The sequence below is a fragment of the Numenius arquata genome, chromosome 8, assembly GCF_964106895.1.
Source record: "Numenius arquata chromosome 8, bNumArq3.hap1.1, whole genome shotgun sequence".
Lineage (NCBI taxonomy): Eukaryota > Metazoa > Chordata > Aves > Charadriiformes > Scolopacidae > Numenius > Numenius arquata.
In genome coordinates this window covers 37,235,899-37,255,446 of record NC_133583.1, presented here as the reverse complement: position 1 = coordinate 37,255,446, position 19,548 = coordinate 37,235,899, and the positions used below count along the sequence as shown (strand labels likewise).

Below are 19,548 nucleotides of genomic sequence, written 5' to 3'. Positions count from 1 at the left end.
TAAAAAACCAATGAGTGTTTAAAAAGCAAACCGGACTATAGAAAGCAAGAGGTTTATGAACATCTCTTGCAGAAAGATGATAAACTGATTATCTAAAGAATTTTGCAGTCATTTAAAAAAAAAAAAAAAATATATATATATATATATATCTGTGAAACTGTCAAACGAGCCCAGAACAACATACACTGGGATTTTTCACTGTGCATACTCTACGCTAGAGTTGCCTTCTGAAAGACAGGATCTGGGGGAAAAGTAAAATGAGAATGATCATTTCCTTGCTTTAAATGGATTCCTTTTCCTATCTTTCACGTTTTGACGAGGATCTTGATTGCATCTGTCTGTTCTCATGACTTCACTTCTGGCTTATAAAAAAAAACCTTTAATGTTTTTGTATTTTATTGCATAGACTTATCAGAACACAGTGATTCAACAACCGGATACTTGTGGGAAGAAATGTGAACTTCATCAAGTGGAAAGTGATGCAGAAAGGATTACTACAAGGAACTTCCAAATAGCATGTATTGAAGTTCTTGCTTACTTCTGCTTGTGTTTCTTTGAGAGATGTTTTTAATATGGACTAGCAGAAAGAACAGAGAGAGGAAAGAGGAGGGCAGGCAGCTGTAATAGGAAATTACAGAAGCGTGAGCAAGAGTTCTTACTCTGTTAATACAACACAAACTAATCAGAACTGACAAAGGCATGCTGGGTCAAAAAGATAGACCAGCGACAATGGACCTCAACATCTCTACATTTTAGAGTAAAGATCAGAGACTCATGTCTATAGACATGAAATTTCTGCATAAGCCTTACTTTCTATTTAAAAGGCTTTATAATTCCAGTAGGAAAGCAGTGTCCCAGGAGTTTTGTCTGGCTCTGTTCATTCATTAATTCAGCTGCTCATCTCTTTAAATCATGATAAGTTTTCTGCCATTTTTCCTTGCTTTCTATGCAGAAAAAAAAAAAAAAAAAAAAAAAGAACTTTCCACCACATCGTGATTCATTCATTCAATTTGATTCCAAGGTGATCAAATTTTCAAGAGTAACAGCTGTCTCTTACTTGTAAAAATCAAACAAATACAAAAAAACCCCAAACTATTTGGCATCTACCAACGGCACATACAGAAAGTAACAAGTACTTGGCTGATAAAGTGACTAATAATAATAATAAATAAAAAATATTTACCTGGTTCTTTTTCCAACTTTTCTTTAAAGTTGTTTATACCTCCAGTTACTGAAGATGCCATACAGTTATTTTTTCCCTTCCAGAATCCACAAAAAAAATGCATTTAAAAAAAAAATTCTATCTTCCTCTATTAGCGATCTTAGTATAAAAGTAACTTTATTTAATCAATAGCAACAAAAGAATAAAACACAGTACAAAAACTAACAGACAAAATAATTTACTAATAGAAGTACCTGCTAGCATCAGAAGACCAAATTACTAAAATGAAACTATGATCTTTCCTAATAAAGAACACACCACACACACACCACAGAATTGAGATAGAAACATCTTCTCAAGCACAATCTTCTTTCACATACAATCAAAATAGACATCTACTTACAAGAAATAGCCTTGTAAGAAAACTGCAAGTCAAAATTGTCGTATTTTCCATTTTTAGTATGTATTCTTTCATGCTAATAATCTATGAATCAGGCTGTTAATAAGATTCCTGAGTAAACTCAGATCCCTTGGAAAGCTCTGAATAAAGCCACTTTATATAAATATAACTTCCTTTGCAAGGATTTATTTCATTTTTCCTTATTGAGTACTCTACCTACAGTCACTGTTCCACCTAGCATTTTTGCTCATGCAAAAAAGCAAAAACATATAGTGTTCAGAAATAAAGATCATCTACTGAAATCAGATCGACTTGCAGAGCCACTAAAATAAAATTTCCTATAATGCATCATTTTCATTGTCTCTGCTGTTACCGCTGAGTGGGGCTTCTTAAAACACACAGCCACATGTTTAAATTCAACAGTATTTGTTTACATGCAGCTCTCTTCAATAAATCCCCTTGGGAAAACTGGTACAGCATGAAGAGGTGAAACTCATGCTTGAATCATTAACTCTACTTCTTAATAAAAAGCAATAGCATGACACAGTAAATACAGAGGCTACTATCTTAACTTTTTTTCTTTTTATTACAAATAAGGCAGACAAATTCGAAATCTTCTCTCTTCATTCTCACCAAGTATTCATATAGCACAAACACTGACACTGCAAATTTTTCAGACAACTGTGTGAAAAACTAAGTCTCCAAGCATTTTGCAGAGCATTTCAAACAAGAAAAGCACACAGAAATATTATTTAATACAACCTTTCCATTTTCCCTGCTTTTTAAATGTTCATGGAGCCAGAGAATTCTAGCATCAGTGGGCAAAGGTGGAGACGAAATACCCCAAGCATTTCTGCCTCAGTTAGAGATATTTGAACAGCCCATGTAATAGTTAAATGAAGTTTAACTTCAAGTTAACTTTTCATAGCTGACTGACACCGTTACTCTCCCTGCGAGCACAGCCAGTCGGCTTACAGAATAGCTTCAGGTTTGATGTCTGTGAAGGACACACTTTTGTCCAGAAGACAAAACAGTGTTGATAGTCTAATTATTTTAGCAGAAAATCTGCCTGCTTATTCGTATTGTTCCAGTGGCAGACACAGACAATGGCCGATTCACAGAAAAACTAACAAGGCTGCCTGGCAATTACCCAGCCCAATTACCCCACTGGTTATAAACCGCAGCACCAGTCGGCTTTCCTTCCGCCAGCACATATACGTAACTTGCACATGGTAAACTGCTGCCGCTGATCGCGTCCTGGTTACCTGCAGCTGCGAGCAAAGGTGACAGTCGAGCAGCTGTCAGGCACCCCAGTAACACACACGTACAGGGAGCAAAAGCTTACCAGAACTAGCTCTCCTGCCCTGGCAGGGCTCTATACCTTTGCTTTTTCTTTTAGAATTTCACAGTTCCACCCACAGAGTGGCTGTTTCCCCTGAGAGCACCCAGCTCCCCTTTTTTACCTGCTACATAGCTATTTTTTAATTGGGGGCGGGGGAGGAAAGGAGTTTAAGAAAAAGATTTTTAGTAGCTTTAAAAAAAGGCTAGTGGCAAAAATTAGCCTGACTGGTTCAAAGCCCAAAGTTTCTCCTTTAGAAAAAGGCACATAAAAATAACTTAGCTTTGCTCTGTAATTAGCATATACTGTGTTACCGTATCCTAACATATTACATGTTTCTCCAAGCTATACTCTATCTTTCCTAAGTCTTTTCAAAAATGAATACACAAAAACACTAAGAGTAAAGGTAACACAGAATGTGAAAAAAGGTTGAGAAAAAAATATTTTGAAGCTTGTAACATTTATCAATTATGTAGCTTCAGCAAGGTGCCAAACTGTTCTATATTCTAAAACCTAACCATATGCGAAACAAAAAGACTATGAGTCAGGAGGCTTGGCATTGGGGGGTGGGAGGGAGGAAACGTGGGTAGTGGGTTTTTTTGTTCTTCAAATTAAATCTAGCAGTCATGGAAAAAAAGAAAAAAGCACAAGCGACACACAGATTCTGCTGAAAACCAAAAGAACCAGATTCCACATTTTAAAATTCACATTTATAAATCATGATAAATCAGTATCATGAAAATAAAATACACAAACATGCACAAAAGACTACTTTAAAAATACTTTTTCCACAATCATGATGTCAAGTATTTGGATGTAAATATACGGGTAAGAAAAATCTCAGAATTTAATCCACCATGATTTCTCCCCCTTGAGAGTGTGTGCGCACGCAGTTTTCAGTTCTGTTTTCTTTATGTCGAAAGAGCCTTTTCTCATTCATTCATGACACTCAGCTAATGAGCAGTTTGAAAATGTCTCTAGGCTTTACTTATTGTGCACTATTCAAAACCTATTATTAAATATAAGTTTCAGGGTACAGCTTCCTGGTATGCATCACTGGAATATAAAATTAATAAAATAAACTTTGTGAAGTTAATCTCCACAAATGGCCCTAGAAATGATGAGGTAGTAATATCCCCATTTTACAGATTAGAATTGGGGCAAAGAATTAAGATCAAAAGTGTTAATTAATTCTGGCACCAGTTTAAGCACCTTATTTTCAACGTACTTAGCTTATGAAACAGTTCATCTTCAAAACACAGTTTCCAGTCAGAACAGATAAAGCTGCGAACGCTCAATATTTCTACAAATCAAACCCCAGAGTTTCACCTTGATTATCAGAAATACAGAATAAGCTATTACAGTTCCCACCAAAAAATAGTGGTTGAAGTGGTTTATACAGTATCCCTTCAGAACAGTAACAGAGACAGTAAGAAAGGATGGTCTTTGGAAGAGCATTCAATTGTATTAACCATGAACCCTTGCCTTTCTTGAATCCCCTGCCATGAAAACGACCGCTGCAGCAAAGGCGGCAGCACAGATGCAACAAATGGTGGTGCATGTACTGCACCACCATGATGCCTACCCAGAGTAGCTGCACCATTAACACTTAATAAAGACGCAGCTCTTTAAAGAAGAAATAAACCTGTAAATTGCTGGAGAGTAAGACATTTATTTGTAGGATTTTCTAGCCTTTGAATGCTTGATTTTGCAGATTCAGTGTTGCTTCCTTAGGTTATAACCAATTCCCTAGATTCGAAAAGCATAAACATAACTACAGAAATGCAGGCTATATTGCTATGCACAGCTTATCAGAGTTGGCACTTTTACAGCCACAGCTAGCATTGCAGCTGGCCAAGTAACTTGCACAACAGTCTCATCCTTCAGCAGGTAACGGATGGGTACTTCCCATGGACTTCATTTACATTTGCCAACAGCAACACTCCTGAACCCTGAGTCCCATTCCACACTCTACGTGGCAGTACACCACAGGACATGTTCTTCTTTGTGTTCCCCTGTATTTGATCTGTAATTCCTATACAACCTGCCTCTTCTCTGCCCTCATTCCAGATCTGTCCCTTCCCTGTTTCTGTCACTTCATCCCATTTTCTCTATTTACACAATTGCATCCTGTTTCCAGCCTGTCTGAATTATCCCATCCAGGTTCTCTCCCTACTGGCAGCCAGTTTTTCTGTCTCTAGGATCCTTGCCCAGTCTGTCCTGCCCTCTGGCAACACACCAGCTCTTCCCTGGGAATCTCACTGTACTTATGTCCAGTATTGGGACTCCCACTTCATAGCTTCCCAATCCATTACTCATACTCATTCTCTTACACTCTTTAGCCTCTACTGCCTTGTGTCATAACTTCCCAGTCTACCTTCTCTCAAAAACTGCTCACCAGCTAGTCCCAGTCCATTTGTCTTCCCTATTCCCAGTCAGATCCTCTCTCTCCCCGCTTCAGGATCATTTAGCTGCTTGTCCCTGCCTACTCGTCTGTCTGCTTAGTCTTTTGCCTTCTCCACATTCATCTCAGATTAATCCCTTCCCTGCATTGTTAGAAAGAATAAATACCCTCTGAGAGAAAGGAAAGCTTCAGCCCACCCAAAATATCTGAAAAAAGCTATTTCTGGCAAAACCATTTCAGTTATCCATACTATAGGTTGAAGCATTCATAGTCACTCAGGTTATACACAATGCTGTTGGCACTGAGAGATGCAAGAGGTTCATGCAGCTCTACATGTACAGAAATTCTCCGCTTTGGCTGCTATGCTCCAGCAATTTCTGTTAAGCACATATGAATTCTTGTGTTAGAAGAATTTAGGTTTTGGTGAGTTTTCATAGCAATTCTTGTAAGGAAAATCCCCTTTCCAAGTTTTAAATCTCAAGTTTCAAGGCACAAGAGGCTTACAATATTTCAGATACAACAGTTGCTAGATTTTAAAATAAATAGATAGATTAAAAAACAAAAAGCACACACATACCTCTCAGCAGAAAAATGTATTTTTCCTTAGCCAGCTACTAAATCATACAACATTTTTGGAAACATACACCCTCAAGCGGGCAGCTAGCATGTAACATTTTAGTATGAAAGCATCCTGGCTTGTATCAGAAATAGTGTGGCCAGCAGGACTAGGGAAGTGATGGTTCCCTTGTACTTGGCACTGCTGAGGTCACACCTTGAATACTGTGTTCAGTTTTGGGCCTCTCACTACAAGAAAGACATTGAGGTGCTGGAGTGTGTCCAGAGAAGGGCAATGAAGCTGGTGAGGGGTCTGGAGAGCAAGTCTCATGAGGACCAGCTGAGGGAACTGGGGTTTTTAGCCTGAAGAAAAGGAGGCTGAGGGGAGACCTTATTGGTCTCTACAACTACCTGAAAGGAGGTTGTAGAGAGCTGGAGGTCAGTCTCTTCTCCTAAGTAACAGGCAATAGCACAAAAGGAAATGGCCTCAAGTTGCACAAGGGGAGGTTTAGATTGGCTATTAGGAAAAAATTCTTCACTGAAAGGATTCTCAAGCATTGGAATACACTGTCCAGGAAGTGGTTGAGTCACCATCCCTGAAGGTATTTAAGAGACATGTAGACGTGGTGCTTAGGGACATGGCTTAGTGGTAACTTGGCAGTGCTAGGTTAACGGTTGGACTTGAGAATCTTAAAGGTCTTTTCCAACGTAAACAACTCAATGATTCTGTGAGACTGTTGTATTTTGACAAACTAAAACCACACTGTCACACAACTAAATCTTTGGCAACCCTAACAGCAAAGAGAGTTGCTGTCCTGCTACACATGTATGTGTACAGCAGACTATATAGCTTCTGCAACACTGCCATTCAAACTACACTGGAGACATCATCATTGTCCCACCAGCCCTCCAAACACAAATGCCAACTATTTTCTACAACTGCCGAAGTTGTAAATCAATGTTATGTATGATAAGAAGATAGCCAAACGACATAGTCAGTTAATAATTGAAGGTTTCCCAAAACACTGGGTCTTGCCCTGGGAAAGAGTAAACACCTGACCTGCTAAATTTTAACACTGCACCTCTTCATACACACATGGTTTCCTAACTTCATACTCCCAAAAATCTTCCAATTATCACAGCAAAAGAAAATTATCACTCTTGCAATTAAACAAAGTCAAACTATAGCTAACATATGCTATCAACATTCATCAGGTAACTTCGCTGTCTGAAAAACCATCTCTATTTCTAGCACATTCCCAGGACAGCAATCCACCAGAAAATAGTTTGAAAAAACAAATGACAAGTTTCCATTCTCAGCAACATAACCAGGATCACTGCAGTGAGAATGGTTAATCATGGGCTACTAGTCATCCAGCAGTTCAGGGCAGGTAGTTTGCAGGTAGAAAAAATCATGAGCTTCTGTAGCAGTACGTGCCCCCTCAACTCTCTGCCATACTGCAAGATCAGCAGGGCAAGATGCACTGCTAAGCCCACAAAAGCAACTGATGCAGAAGTTTCTGGCCTGCATCTCATCACCACGCAAGTTCTGAATGATGTGAATAACCCTTCATTCAGTGCTGTCCAGCCTCACAGACACCACTGAACGCTTAAGGCAGACTGTAAAAACTACCTCGTGCCCCTATGTTCCTTCCAAATCCACTGCCATTATAACATCTCTATACATCCCTGAAGGCTGTCATCTCACCCTGGAGCCACCCCACGCTGTAACACACTCAGGCTGCAGTCACATGGATTCTGCAATGGAGTCGTGGTTGCTTCACACAGGCAGGAGCAGCACTCTGGGCTAGCAAAGCTGCCACTGACTGAAGCTAAAATTGCTTCCATTCCTTAAGCCCTTAAAAAGGGCAAGCTGTCTCATAATGCAGCACAGGCAAGTTAGTCAACCCTGGAGTACTGCAGATAAGTTAAAAAAAAAAAAAAAAATCTCCTTGCTAATATATTTTGGCATGGGGAGAGGAGGGAGGGTCTGTACCCCAGACCATGTGGAGAGGAGAAATTGCCTGATACAGGTTCACACAGTGAAGCCCAAAATATTCACCACTGGTGAAACACAAGAATGATAATCGATGAGATTTCAAACAAGTCTAAACAGAGCTCCAGCTACTGCAACGAGCAATTTAGATATGCATCACTTATTGGAAAGAAGTGACTATCACTTTGTTTTGACTATCCTATAAAAACCAAGTATATTTAAGGACAAAAAATTCACTGTTCCCAACTACAGAAACCTGAGATATCAATATGAACTTCATACTGATGAGAAGTTTTAAAATATTTGTCTTATTTTATCTAGTAATTATAGTATGTTTACTTTTTTAAAATTTAAAGTTGCAAAAAACATACAAAAAGTGCTTTCTGAGGAGTGGGTGAAGTGCCTAGGTGACATTTTGTAGAATTCAAATTATTTTCCACCTATCTTGAGAAAGCTGCGAACATATTTTCAACTTCTTAGATGAAAGCTTTCATGCTTGTTCCCAAAACATGATTAACTTCCTTAAGATCCGTATGACATATTCAGTTTAAAGCTTGCATTTTTTTTGTGCGCTAAGATTATTTGCCAGAAAAACTAAAAATATCTGCAGAAATTAAATAGACCTGAAAGTTTACTGCCGATTACAAAAAAACCCAACAAACCACAAAAAAACAAACACCACAACACAACATTTTAGTGTCTTGGTAACATCCCTTCTTACAAGCCTAAGAAGTTCCTATTTAGTCTTAAATAATACTCTAAATATTCTGCAAGATAGTTGAAATTCACTTGTTTCAACATCTTCAGCACAGACTTCACTAAATAGTTCTTTTCACTGAATCATCATAATGTATTTTCCTGATCAATGCAATTAGTTGATTCTTCTTTATTTATGGCATTTTCTATACCCAATATATCAATTGTCGCTTTAAAAAAAAAAAAAACAAAAAAAAAAACCACAAATCAAAAATTCCACAGAACAATTTTCACTGTGTCACTGTCTGTGGTGGAGGAGAACCATGATTAATAGGAAAAGGGATCAAGCCTCAAACCTGCTTTACAAGGTATTTTTGTGTTGCAAAAGTAGTTCTCATGAACCACCCTTAAGCTGGGTAGCCATGTACTATCACCACATTCCATAGTAGAGACCACAGACACCGACAAACAATAGACCATGAGCAACTGGGGACTAGCACAATAGTCACTAATCATTTACTTGTAAAACCTTTGATGTAATAGTATCCAGCAGCCTAATTCATAGATACAGAAAATCAAGAATTCTTCCTTCTTTCACCATCCTTACACAGGGATTACACAACACTGAGGTTGATATTCTAGTGCAAAAACCAACTGTAACTGAAATGAAAGTATCGTCCCCTCCCTGAAAATGTTTGCCTCCAGTATTACTGATGTGCCACGTCCAGGAATTCTACCAGGCCATTAAAAGCTGCAAGATAAGAATTCCTCAGTTTTGGATCCTCCTACTTTTGAGAATGGAGGCTGTACTGAAACATCTCCCTGTGATACAGGTAATTAAAAAAAAAAAAAAGGTAAAATGGATTAAATCTTTGTACGTACATACATAAACACAGAGAGACAGAGAGAACACAAGAGATACCTCTGATTTCATTATGCGATTTGTAAATGCCAATGCACAGCTGCTTTTTTTTTTGGACATACAGCAGATTCTATGAATTCTATTAGAATACATATGAATGCACCAAGTGATTTTCCTTAATTGTCTACTCAATGGGGACAAAGAAAGTATTATTCACAGGTAACAAGAGGGGTGGTATAAAAGCTGGGCAGCAAGGATGTGGTTCATTACGGGAAGAACTAAAGAATTCATTAAGGTGCACTGTGAGGCACAGCAGCTTTGCAAGAATTCTCTGATGTGCCAATAATGTCATAACAAATACGCAAGTAAACTAGTTAAGTAGTTTTCCCTCACATTAACATTGGTTTCAGTGTCATTCAAGCTGTGGTCATTTACAATTTCAAAAACATGCTTGATCCTTTCTACAAATCACACAACAAGCCTGGTACCCAAACACTCTTCTGGGTGTGCCTCAATGTCTAAAAAATTTAGAACAGCATTCTAACATGAACACTGGAAACCAAAGCATGGTTTGTTTTAATAACACAACATAGTTATTTACCTTAGCAGTGTGACAGGCAACCATTCTGCTAGGAAGTTTTCATACCATTACATATAACTTATTTTTCAGGCAATTTTTAAAATACTTCTTTAATAAGATGCTATATAACTGATGTGCCCCACATTTAAACTCATACCATCCAAGTAGTCTACCAAATCATTTTCTCCACCAGCAGCATGAAGACAGAGTGCATTATGACACCTCATACATATTTAATAATAGCCTGATAGGCTGTCATTAACATGAAACAGCAATCTAAGTTTGCTACATTAAACATGATCCCTGTGTTAAGAGGACAATCACAAAGTGCCTCCAAGATCGAGCCTGTAAGAAATACCCACCGACTTGGACAAGGTGTAATGAGGCCAACTGCACTGAAGAAGCCATTATTCACATATTGCAGTTAAAATGGGAAAAAAAAAAAAAAAAAAAAAAGCAGGGGAAAAAGAAAAAGCTTCAATGGGTCACAAGACCAGACATGCCATAAGGCAATCTGTCACAGAGTAGTCATATTAATAACTGTTGTGTCAAAACTGAACATTCAAAAGAAAAGACAAACCTTCCTTTATGTTTTATGAAATGTAAGCCCACAGAATTAATAATTCATGAGATGAAGAAAAATATCAGATTTGGATATAAATATTAACAGAACGCTGTCAACCTGTTTAGAACTGAATTTTAACTGTCCTATCCTATGATTATCAATCTAGAAGGGAATATTCTTCAAAAGCTAAAAAAAAAAAATAAATCAGTATGAAAGTCATTAATGAAGAAATTAACATTCCGTATTCATGTAGGTCCTACGCAAAACAGCAGAACTCTCTTCTGTGCCTGGCTGTGGCTGAGCAAATACAAATTGACTGGCATTATTTGTTCCCAGAGTTACACTGTTGACAAAAATAATGTTGGTATGCACACAAGAAAGTATACTAAAGGGACACATTAAAATCAAGACCCAGTAGAAAAAGGGTTAGTTTCAAGATAAAGTAGTATTTAACTAGACCTATAAAATGATAGGGTTATTTCCATTTTAATCTTTACTTTGCTTGCTAAAGTGGTTAGCAGTTGAAGTTCAAGATCTAGAAGAAACTTCTGCCTTATGACGCCAACCCTTCTCTGCTTTTACCACTATAAGAGGGAATAGAACATTGGAACACAAAACACAATTGTGACGAAAATAAGGAATGCCAACAAAATGTACTGTTCTAAATGGTGGTGACAGGTGACATTGCTTTTCTTTATAGTTTTTTTCTTCTCCCCAACACTGATATAATTTCCGTCTAGTTATGTCCCCATCTGCACTTACATTCTGGGAAACAGTGTTAAAAATACTTACATAAGCAGCAGTATTAGGCATACATTAAAAAAAAGTCCACCTAAAAGCTTCACTTTTCTCCACAGTTCCTGACATTTTCACTGCATTTCACCTAGTGATGAGCATGCAGAATGAAAAGCTAAAGAAGTTGAACAAGTTTTTAATATTGTTTTAAAAAGTTATTTCCTACCTTTATCATTCTAGAGAGATCGCCAGCATCAGCTAACTCCAATACTATGTTCAGTTCATTGTCTTCAATGAATGAGGCATAATATTTAATTACATTTGGATGATTCAGTTGCTAAGAAAGCAGAATAATAATGCACATTTTAGTGTAGAGCACATAGTACCTTTTAAGACTGACAAATGAAATGTTCTTATTTAAGGAAACAAAACAACCCCTAAAATCTATTTCAGTATGAAACAAAAAGTATATGCTTATGAGAAGCACATACAGATAAACATTTTTCAAGAATGTGATGGCAATTTAGGATCAACATGATGACTGAAATTACAATTTTAGAAGAATTTGGTTTCAATATATCTATGCAACAGCATGGTAAACTTATCTGAAACAGCAAAGTCAATTTTTAAAATCAGTATTTTACTGTACACAGGACACAGTTACTTAGAATACTGTGGTTTTAGCAAAAACTTCTAATTGAAAAGTTACCCAGGTTTCTATACAATTTACTTCTCAATTTTTAAAGCAATAACTTACAAAGGCTTACAAAACCCTACACAGACAACAGTGGACACCTCAAGTACATCTATGAAAAATTTAATATACTTTGATGATGGCTGCACATTTTTAAACAAATCTTTTACCTTAAGAAGATCTATTTCTTTGATGCAGTCAGCACGGGCTTTGGCATCCATTAAATCAAATATCTATGCACAAAAGATAAGATATTTTTATTAAGTTATTAAAATATAGCAAATCAAGTGATCATTATAATTATTTCATAGCATCCATAAAGCAACTTCGAGTTATGCATTTCATGGCAAGATGTAACATTGCAGTAAGAAGTATTCCTTCTCTGATGTACCAGTTTCACTGCTATATCGATTCTTTTAGCCCTCTTGTAGGAAAGAAGCCCATTGTAAGTACAAGCTTTCCAATGACTTAATTGCTACCTGCACATTTCTGTTCAAACACACAGCAATAATTCAGCACATTTCCTTCAAGTTGGTTCTAATCCAAATGTCAGCCTGCTCTCCCATTCCTGCCACGCCATTATCACAAACTGATTCTCTCTAGTACTGAGCATATCTTTTTTCCCTAGTCTCTTGCTACAGTCTTCCTTTTCTATTCTAAATAATGCATACGCTTTTACACTCTCTCTCAGGATCAAAACTTCATTGTCACCTCCAATTCCTTCTCTCTCACTTCCTTCCCTTCAGCAAGCAAAGAAGTGATTTGGGTTCTGTAATTTGTGTACTAGAGCACTTTTTTCTAAGCCCTCATCTGTCACCTTGACTTTTATAGCCTTTTATGGTTAGACATCTCTGCTCTTCATTTTTTTACCACCTCCCAGATGCTCCAAATTACTTTGCCATTTATCTCATTTTTGCATCCTCTAGTTAACCACATTACTCTCTGCTATCTTAAAGTTCTGTTTGGAGTAATTTTTCCTGCCTTTAGAGTCCTTGTCCACATTCTACACATCTATTTTATTTAATGTCTTTCTATTTTCACTCCATTTTTTTTTTTTTACCGTCTTTGAGTTCCCTTCTCACTTCACTTTCTCAGATGTGCTTTCTCCATACATCACCACCGACTACTGCCCTTAGAAATGACCAAAATTTTACTTTTTCAAGTAACCCGTCCTCTCTCATTTGCCATTACTTTGTGAATTTTAAATAAAAAAAAAAAAATTAAAAAAAAAAAAAAAAAACAGAAAAAGCCCAAACAAAAAACCCCACTCAAACCACTCATCAACTTCTGTGCAGTCTGCCTTTACATTTTGAGCTATCCAAAAGAATAACAGAGGTGTACTATGAGTTGTAGTAATTGCCACAACACTTATGAGATTACCTTTTCCGGTTACATCTTTTCAATGCACATCATTTCTTTCTAGATAGTGTCCAGGAAAAGATGTACTATGTGCTGTGAAGATCACTGGTACCTGGTTCCATCAACTCAAAATGACCACAAGCTCAACAGCTAACAACTTCCATTTCATATCTTGACACCAACCCCAGAAACAAAAATGAGGATTAGCAGCATTTTGAGTACTCAATGTCTGCAAAACGGTCATCAGTTAAACTGAGTAACTGTCCATGTGAATCACACCTTCTTTCAACCTCCCCAAAGAAGTTCAAACAAATCAGGAAGTCCACATATGATCTGTTAAACCTCCTTTTAATTTTCTATACCATTATGCACAATAAGTTTGTCATTCCTTTAATCGCTGGAAGAAGTCTAGAGACTTCATCCATGAAGCACAGTCCTCACAGCGCACACGTGTGCTCTTGACTAGCCACTACTTCCTTTCAGATATTCAATCTCCTGTCTTTGGAGCTGGCATAAGGAAAAAACAGCCTGGATTGAATGCAAGATTCACTTTTTGACAAAAAGACAAATGAAAGTCAAGAACTGAAATGCCAGGCTTGTAGACAGTAAGAAGAAAAAAGATAACCAAACAACTCACCAAGAAAGGGAATAAACCATCTCGTAACTACTTGTATATTAGTGCCAGGACAATAGGAAATAAACAGACTGAGCTAGAAGCAATTATTCAAGGAGGAGACTGTGGGGGACTTAACAGAAACACAACAGGGTAAGTCACAAGACAGTCAGAAGACACTAAAAAATAACTTCAGATGTAGTAGAAGAAAAGAGTACTATATATGAAATTACAGGTACAAGTATTAAGAGGTAAATTAACACTGATGGAAGAGACAGTTCATGAATTAAGATTGGGAACTTAGTGAAGGAGATGAAACAGCCTGCATCTGCTATAGATCTCAACTCTGAATGGAAAAACATTGCTCTTTAATCGTTTTGACAATAGATTAGTATCTGGTACATTCATGAAGGACTGTAATGATTTTTCTAGGAAGCAATTAGGAAAGTTCTAAATATGAGAGGCAGAACATTAACTGAGGAAGTACTGGGAAGGCATGAGATCATAATACTATGTAACTTGAGAGACCAGCAAATGGAAAATTTTATACCCTCTCATCCACTCAAATGTGTACTGGGGAGCAGGGAAAAGGGGGGACAGGTATAGTGGCACGTCTTGAAGCTTGACACTTTTGCTAAATTCTAGATAATAGTAGATGAGAATGTTCCTTATAAGTAATACAGAAATTAGACACAGACAGAGAACTCCAAACTCACTCGAGGAACTTAATCAAAGCTGCAGATAGAATTTTAGACCGAATATTATACACAAATTATCTGCTTATAGCATTTGGAGAAATTGCCCTAAGCACTATTTCAAGAATCAAAACGGAAAGAGTTTATTGTGTGAAAAAACAGGGCAGTTTGCCCTGTTAATGACTGTTCCAATATGCCAAGAGGCTTATTAACTTATCTATACCAGGACTATTTCTCTACACAATTAACTGAGCAAATTTTGTGAGCAATTTTTTTTATAAGCTACGCCTCTGATAGGAACATAAATCAGTAACTCTTAGAGAGGAATAACAAAACAACAAAAATAAAGCCCTAGACTCAGGACTGTGAAAGATCTAGGATCAAGGCACAGGAAAGACAAAATTTTGTTTGTGTATTCTGGCTGGTATTCCCAGTACTTCTAATTTGTTATTAAACAGCCTGGAGTAGACTAGACCAAGCAGCTGCTCTCATGAAAGAGCAGACTTAAGTTTGACAAACGTGACTCCCTATACTTTTGCTACATTTCATACAGCATACTGGCAAATTTGTCACAGCTTCAGTTAAACTGGATATTTCAAACATTACCTGAATAAAGTAAAGCAAGACAGAAAATCTGAGTCTGTTTGGATCCTTACAAACATAAAGGCTGACCTGACAACATAAAGATTTACTGTAATCACTCTTGAGGTTCTCCGTTAGACTTTGGTCCAGATCCAATGTCAAAAGACTATAAATAGCATTTCCCAGAAATCCAGAATTGCTGTTTCACAGACATTAACCTCCTCCAACAATAAAATTGGAAACAACCCACAATAAAAATAAAAAACCAAATCACCCAATCCATGGTCTCTGAAGAAGCTCTGCCCTGTAATACCAGACTCAAACAGCTTGCAGAGATTTTCTTTCTGAATAGATTATCTTTCCATTTTGCCAAACTGCTGTGGTTCCGATCAGAGGCTCCTAATGTAATAAGCCATGTCAGCTCACAAGGAGGCTACTGTAAGCACGAGAAAACCTCCACGCTTCATCACCAGAAGATGACTCAACACTGAAGAACGTCTTACACTGAAAAATGGAAGCCGCAATGAAAGATTTTAAGAGCTGAAGAACATCCTTTCAAGTGCATGTCAAAATTACACATGGCACCTGGCAGCGATCAGAAGGCTTGTTTTGCAGGAGCTGCTGCAGACCAGATGACCGTGCAGCAGAAGCCATCTTTCACTTGTGGTTTACTACAGGCTGGCCAATATGAAGAGATGTCAGTACTTCCATCACAACTGTAACAGCTTATAGCTTTGCAAGCAGACTAATTCCATCTTCAGCTACTATTACTCAGCAAGCCAACCTGAAAGGTCAGTTTATGCTCCCCGCTCTCTAGCATGCGTATTGCACACAGATTTGTCTCTCACACACACAGTTTGTAGCCTTACAAAGAGAGTATTGCCATTGCTATTAGCCAGCCACAGGCCTCGGACTGCCTCAGAAACACTGAAGCCTAAAGACTTTCCACATTTTGGCTGGACTTCTCTTGGCCTCAACTTATTTTTTGAGCTTGGATTTAGCTGTAGCCGCACATGCACTGCAGTTGAGAGATGTAACTGTAATGAAGTCATTACAATCAGACAACTTGTGTCTTAACTTGGTTTTAGATTCAGCTCAGCTTTGTGCAACTGCACAGTCTTAAGGAATTTATAGAATATATAGAAAATATAGAATATATAGACAATAAAACCAGTGTGTTTAATATCAGTAAGCTTTTGGACCAACACAAAGCATTAGCAACTGACTGCTTGAAAGAACCCAGCGTATCCCACGTAGAGCCGCCACCAGCATCCTGCTCCCAACAGAGCTCAGGAAACTGGAAGGGTGAGCCTGAACAGAGTCGATGTGAAGAAGCTTGCGTACTTCGATTATTGGGAACTAGCAGCAATTAGACTACAAGTGTTAGCATCGCTGTAATTGGCTGACAATAAAAACTGCTGCATTTTGATTAGATTGCTAGGGCATTAATTAGACTAACAATAAATTCTAATTCTTGACTCCACTTATGAGGTCAGGATCACAGGGTAATTCAGGTTGGACGTGTGTTTCTCTAGTCAGCACAAATTGCACAGTGTAATACACCCTTATTTAAAATTTTAATTATTTTTCCCCAATTTCTATTTTCAAGGACTGTGATAAGATTAACATTTCTACAAAGGAATTATGTCTGCTGTGGAAAATGTAATAATAAGCAAAAATTATATTAAATGTTTTTATGATGTGCCAGTTCTCATGAAGAGCATAATCAAAAAATCTCTTTGCAGTAAGCACTATACCTTAGTTAGCAATTACTGTGAAATTCCTGAAAACAATTAGGCAAATACTGCTGGAGAGACTTAAGAGAACATTTTTTAAAGCCCTTAGCAATTTTTTTTCCACTTAGCAATAACATCAAGTGAAACAAAAAGACCGGTTTTAGCTCTCAGTTTTTTGTCTCCTACTGCAATCAATAGCACAGAAAGGAACAGTAGAAGGACAAGGATACATTGATACTTATTCTAAAATATTCCCCTCTGTGCACTATGCAACTAAGAGATCTCTTAACTTTGCATTTAATCACTTCCCAGCACCTTCATGTGGACATCGATTATAATTTCATTCTTTCAGCATTCTAGAAATATCATCTGTCAATCCTGTCAGGAGACATTAATATTTTTCGAATAGTTTCTAAGCTATTGTAAGATACATAGCGGGAACTGTTCCCTATGCAGATGTGCAAACTAAACAAAAAGGCTGCAATACATGGAATCAACTTCCCGAGTGAAGTTCTTACGTGTGCTCACATACGCAACTAGAGCTCCTAGGTGGCTATGTGCATAGCAAGGTTTAGCAACATTTAACAACGAGATGGAAAACATCAGGCCTTTGTTTTAAAGTGTAGACTGTATCTTATCAATTACCAGCTACCAATTTAACTCATCATCTGAAGTAACATGCCAAATTGGAAATCTACTTGATTCCTCTTGCTCTGAAGTCCCTCACTTTTCCAAGTTTTCCTTTTCAGTACTGAACAGGATGAAAGTCTTTCTAACCTCACCATTTAAATTACAGTTTAACCTATTTCTGTTTGAAATTCTGTATAAAACAAAACAAAAACACAAAAAAGTACTTCCATAGCAAAACACAAACATGACTGCTATAACATAAACATACAGACAAGCATAAATACTGAGCTATGATACCGCATAGCAACAATGAGCATTAGAGTATTTTGCCACCACAGCACTGCTGTGCTGAGACAATAGCGCTTCATAAAGTGTGAAATTACAAGTGCTTTCCTAAGATTAATTATCTCTAATTCAGGCCTGAAGTAGCAATCCACTGACAATGCACAATGAATAATGAATGTAAAATGCTAGATAAAAGGATTCATTGTCTGAATTTCTAACACAGGGGTCTCCAATTTTGGAACGAAAGGGAAGAAAAGGTGAAACAATGTAAGACAGAAACGTAATGAAATCTGGAATTGTGTCAAAATATGCAGTTTCACATAATATTTTAATTTTTGTGTAGCTAAGGTTTACATAAGAAATAGCTCATAAAATGAACTCATACAGCCTTACAGTCACAGACTTTAGAGATTTACAACTCTTTTGCCCTTTAAGGATGTTTTGTGAGCTTTTATTCCAGTACCTAGCAGTTGCTAACTTCCCCCCTGGAAGTGACCACTAGACTGCTTATTGCTCAGAATGCCACACCATACCCCAGGGTGTTAATAGTTCCGTTGCAAGGGTTACTTAGGGTGGCCATAGTAGAGATGTACTGCATGATCTTTCAGTATAGTTTGGACCTCAGACTCAACCCATGTTAAGAAACTTACCTAAAAGCCCTTCAAACTTACACTGCTATGTTTATAGTTTATCTGTGGTTGATCTTTCCCGATGTTCCTTTGGCTCAAAGTGTAGTTTAGACATTAACAAAAGTGAAGTAATGAAGATTTGGTTTTTAATTCTGGTTTTATTTAGGTAATATTTCAGCAGCATCTCAGAAACACAGTTCCATGGAAAAAGAGAGAACCTTATTATTATAAATACCACTTCCCTAATCACAAGAAGGCAAACCACACACAGGAGAACGAAGCACAGAGGGTACAAGAAGAAGAAAAGACCCAATATATTATTTTGTGTATTCTGCTGGTTAAATTACTAGAAAGAAACCGCAAATTAAACAGTTTTCACTCTGCTGCATATCCTACTGGAAACCAAATCAAGAATACTACTTCTTCGTGTCATCTGGACTCAGTAGCAACTACAAATTCAGAAAGAGTGGTTTCTGTCACCATCTGCTTGTCCTTCCTCCCACAGCATCTTACTGCCACTTGCTTCTGCTCACATTGAGTTCCACAAACATACATTTTGTACACATTAATATAACATTTATCAATATTGTACATATTTCAGCCAAATAAAATTTTAATAGCAGAAAATAAACATTCTTGTTGGAAAGCTTCATAAGAACTCAAAACTGGCAATCCTTCGGAACAAATAACGGCCTGAGATCCAGTAACACTTAAAGAGAGGATAACTGAATAATTCTAAGCCACATCAGACCTTGAAGGCAGAGACAAATATGGGGAACCACTGACATAATACAAATAAAGAGAACAGCTATATACCCAACCCAGAAAACAAAATGGGGAGGGGGTAAAATGCACACGACTTGCAAGATCAGAGAGGAAGGCATGTAGCAGTTCAGATGTGAGATGAAAAAGGGCAGAAAATGGGAAAGTAAAAAGAAGTCAAGATCTCAGTTATGTTATTTAACTCAAAGTATAGCACTTAGAGATACTGTCTCAATATGGAAAGTGATATCCATGCACAGGCCGAAAAT

At 37.4% G+C, this 19,548-nt stretch overlaps 1 protein-coding gene across 1 annotated transcript in view; it reads right to left on the bottom strand.

Annotated features, from left to right (window-relative positions):
• The window catches only part of NEK7 (NIMA related kinase 7), a 70,174-nt gene that overhangs the window by 28,857 nt on the left and 21,769 nt on the right, over nucleotides 1-19,548 (bottom strand). Inside the window, exons 4-5 of the mRNA XM_074151658.1 lie at nucleotides 12,159-12,221; nucleotides 11,521-11,631 (exon numbers count right to left, since the gene is read on the bottom strand). Coding sequence (XP_074007759.1) covers nucleotides 11,521-11,631; nucleotides 12,159-12,221 — 174 coding nt within the window. The remainder of the gene's footprint in view (nucleotides 1-11,520; nucleotides 11,632-12,158; nucleotides 12,222-19,548) is intronic.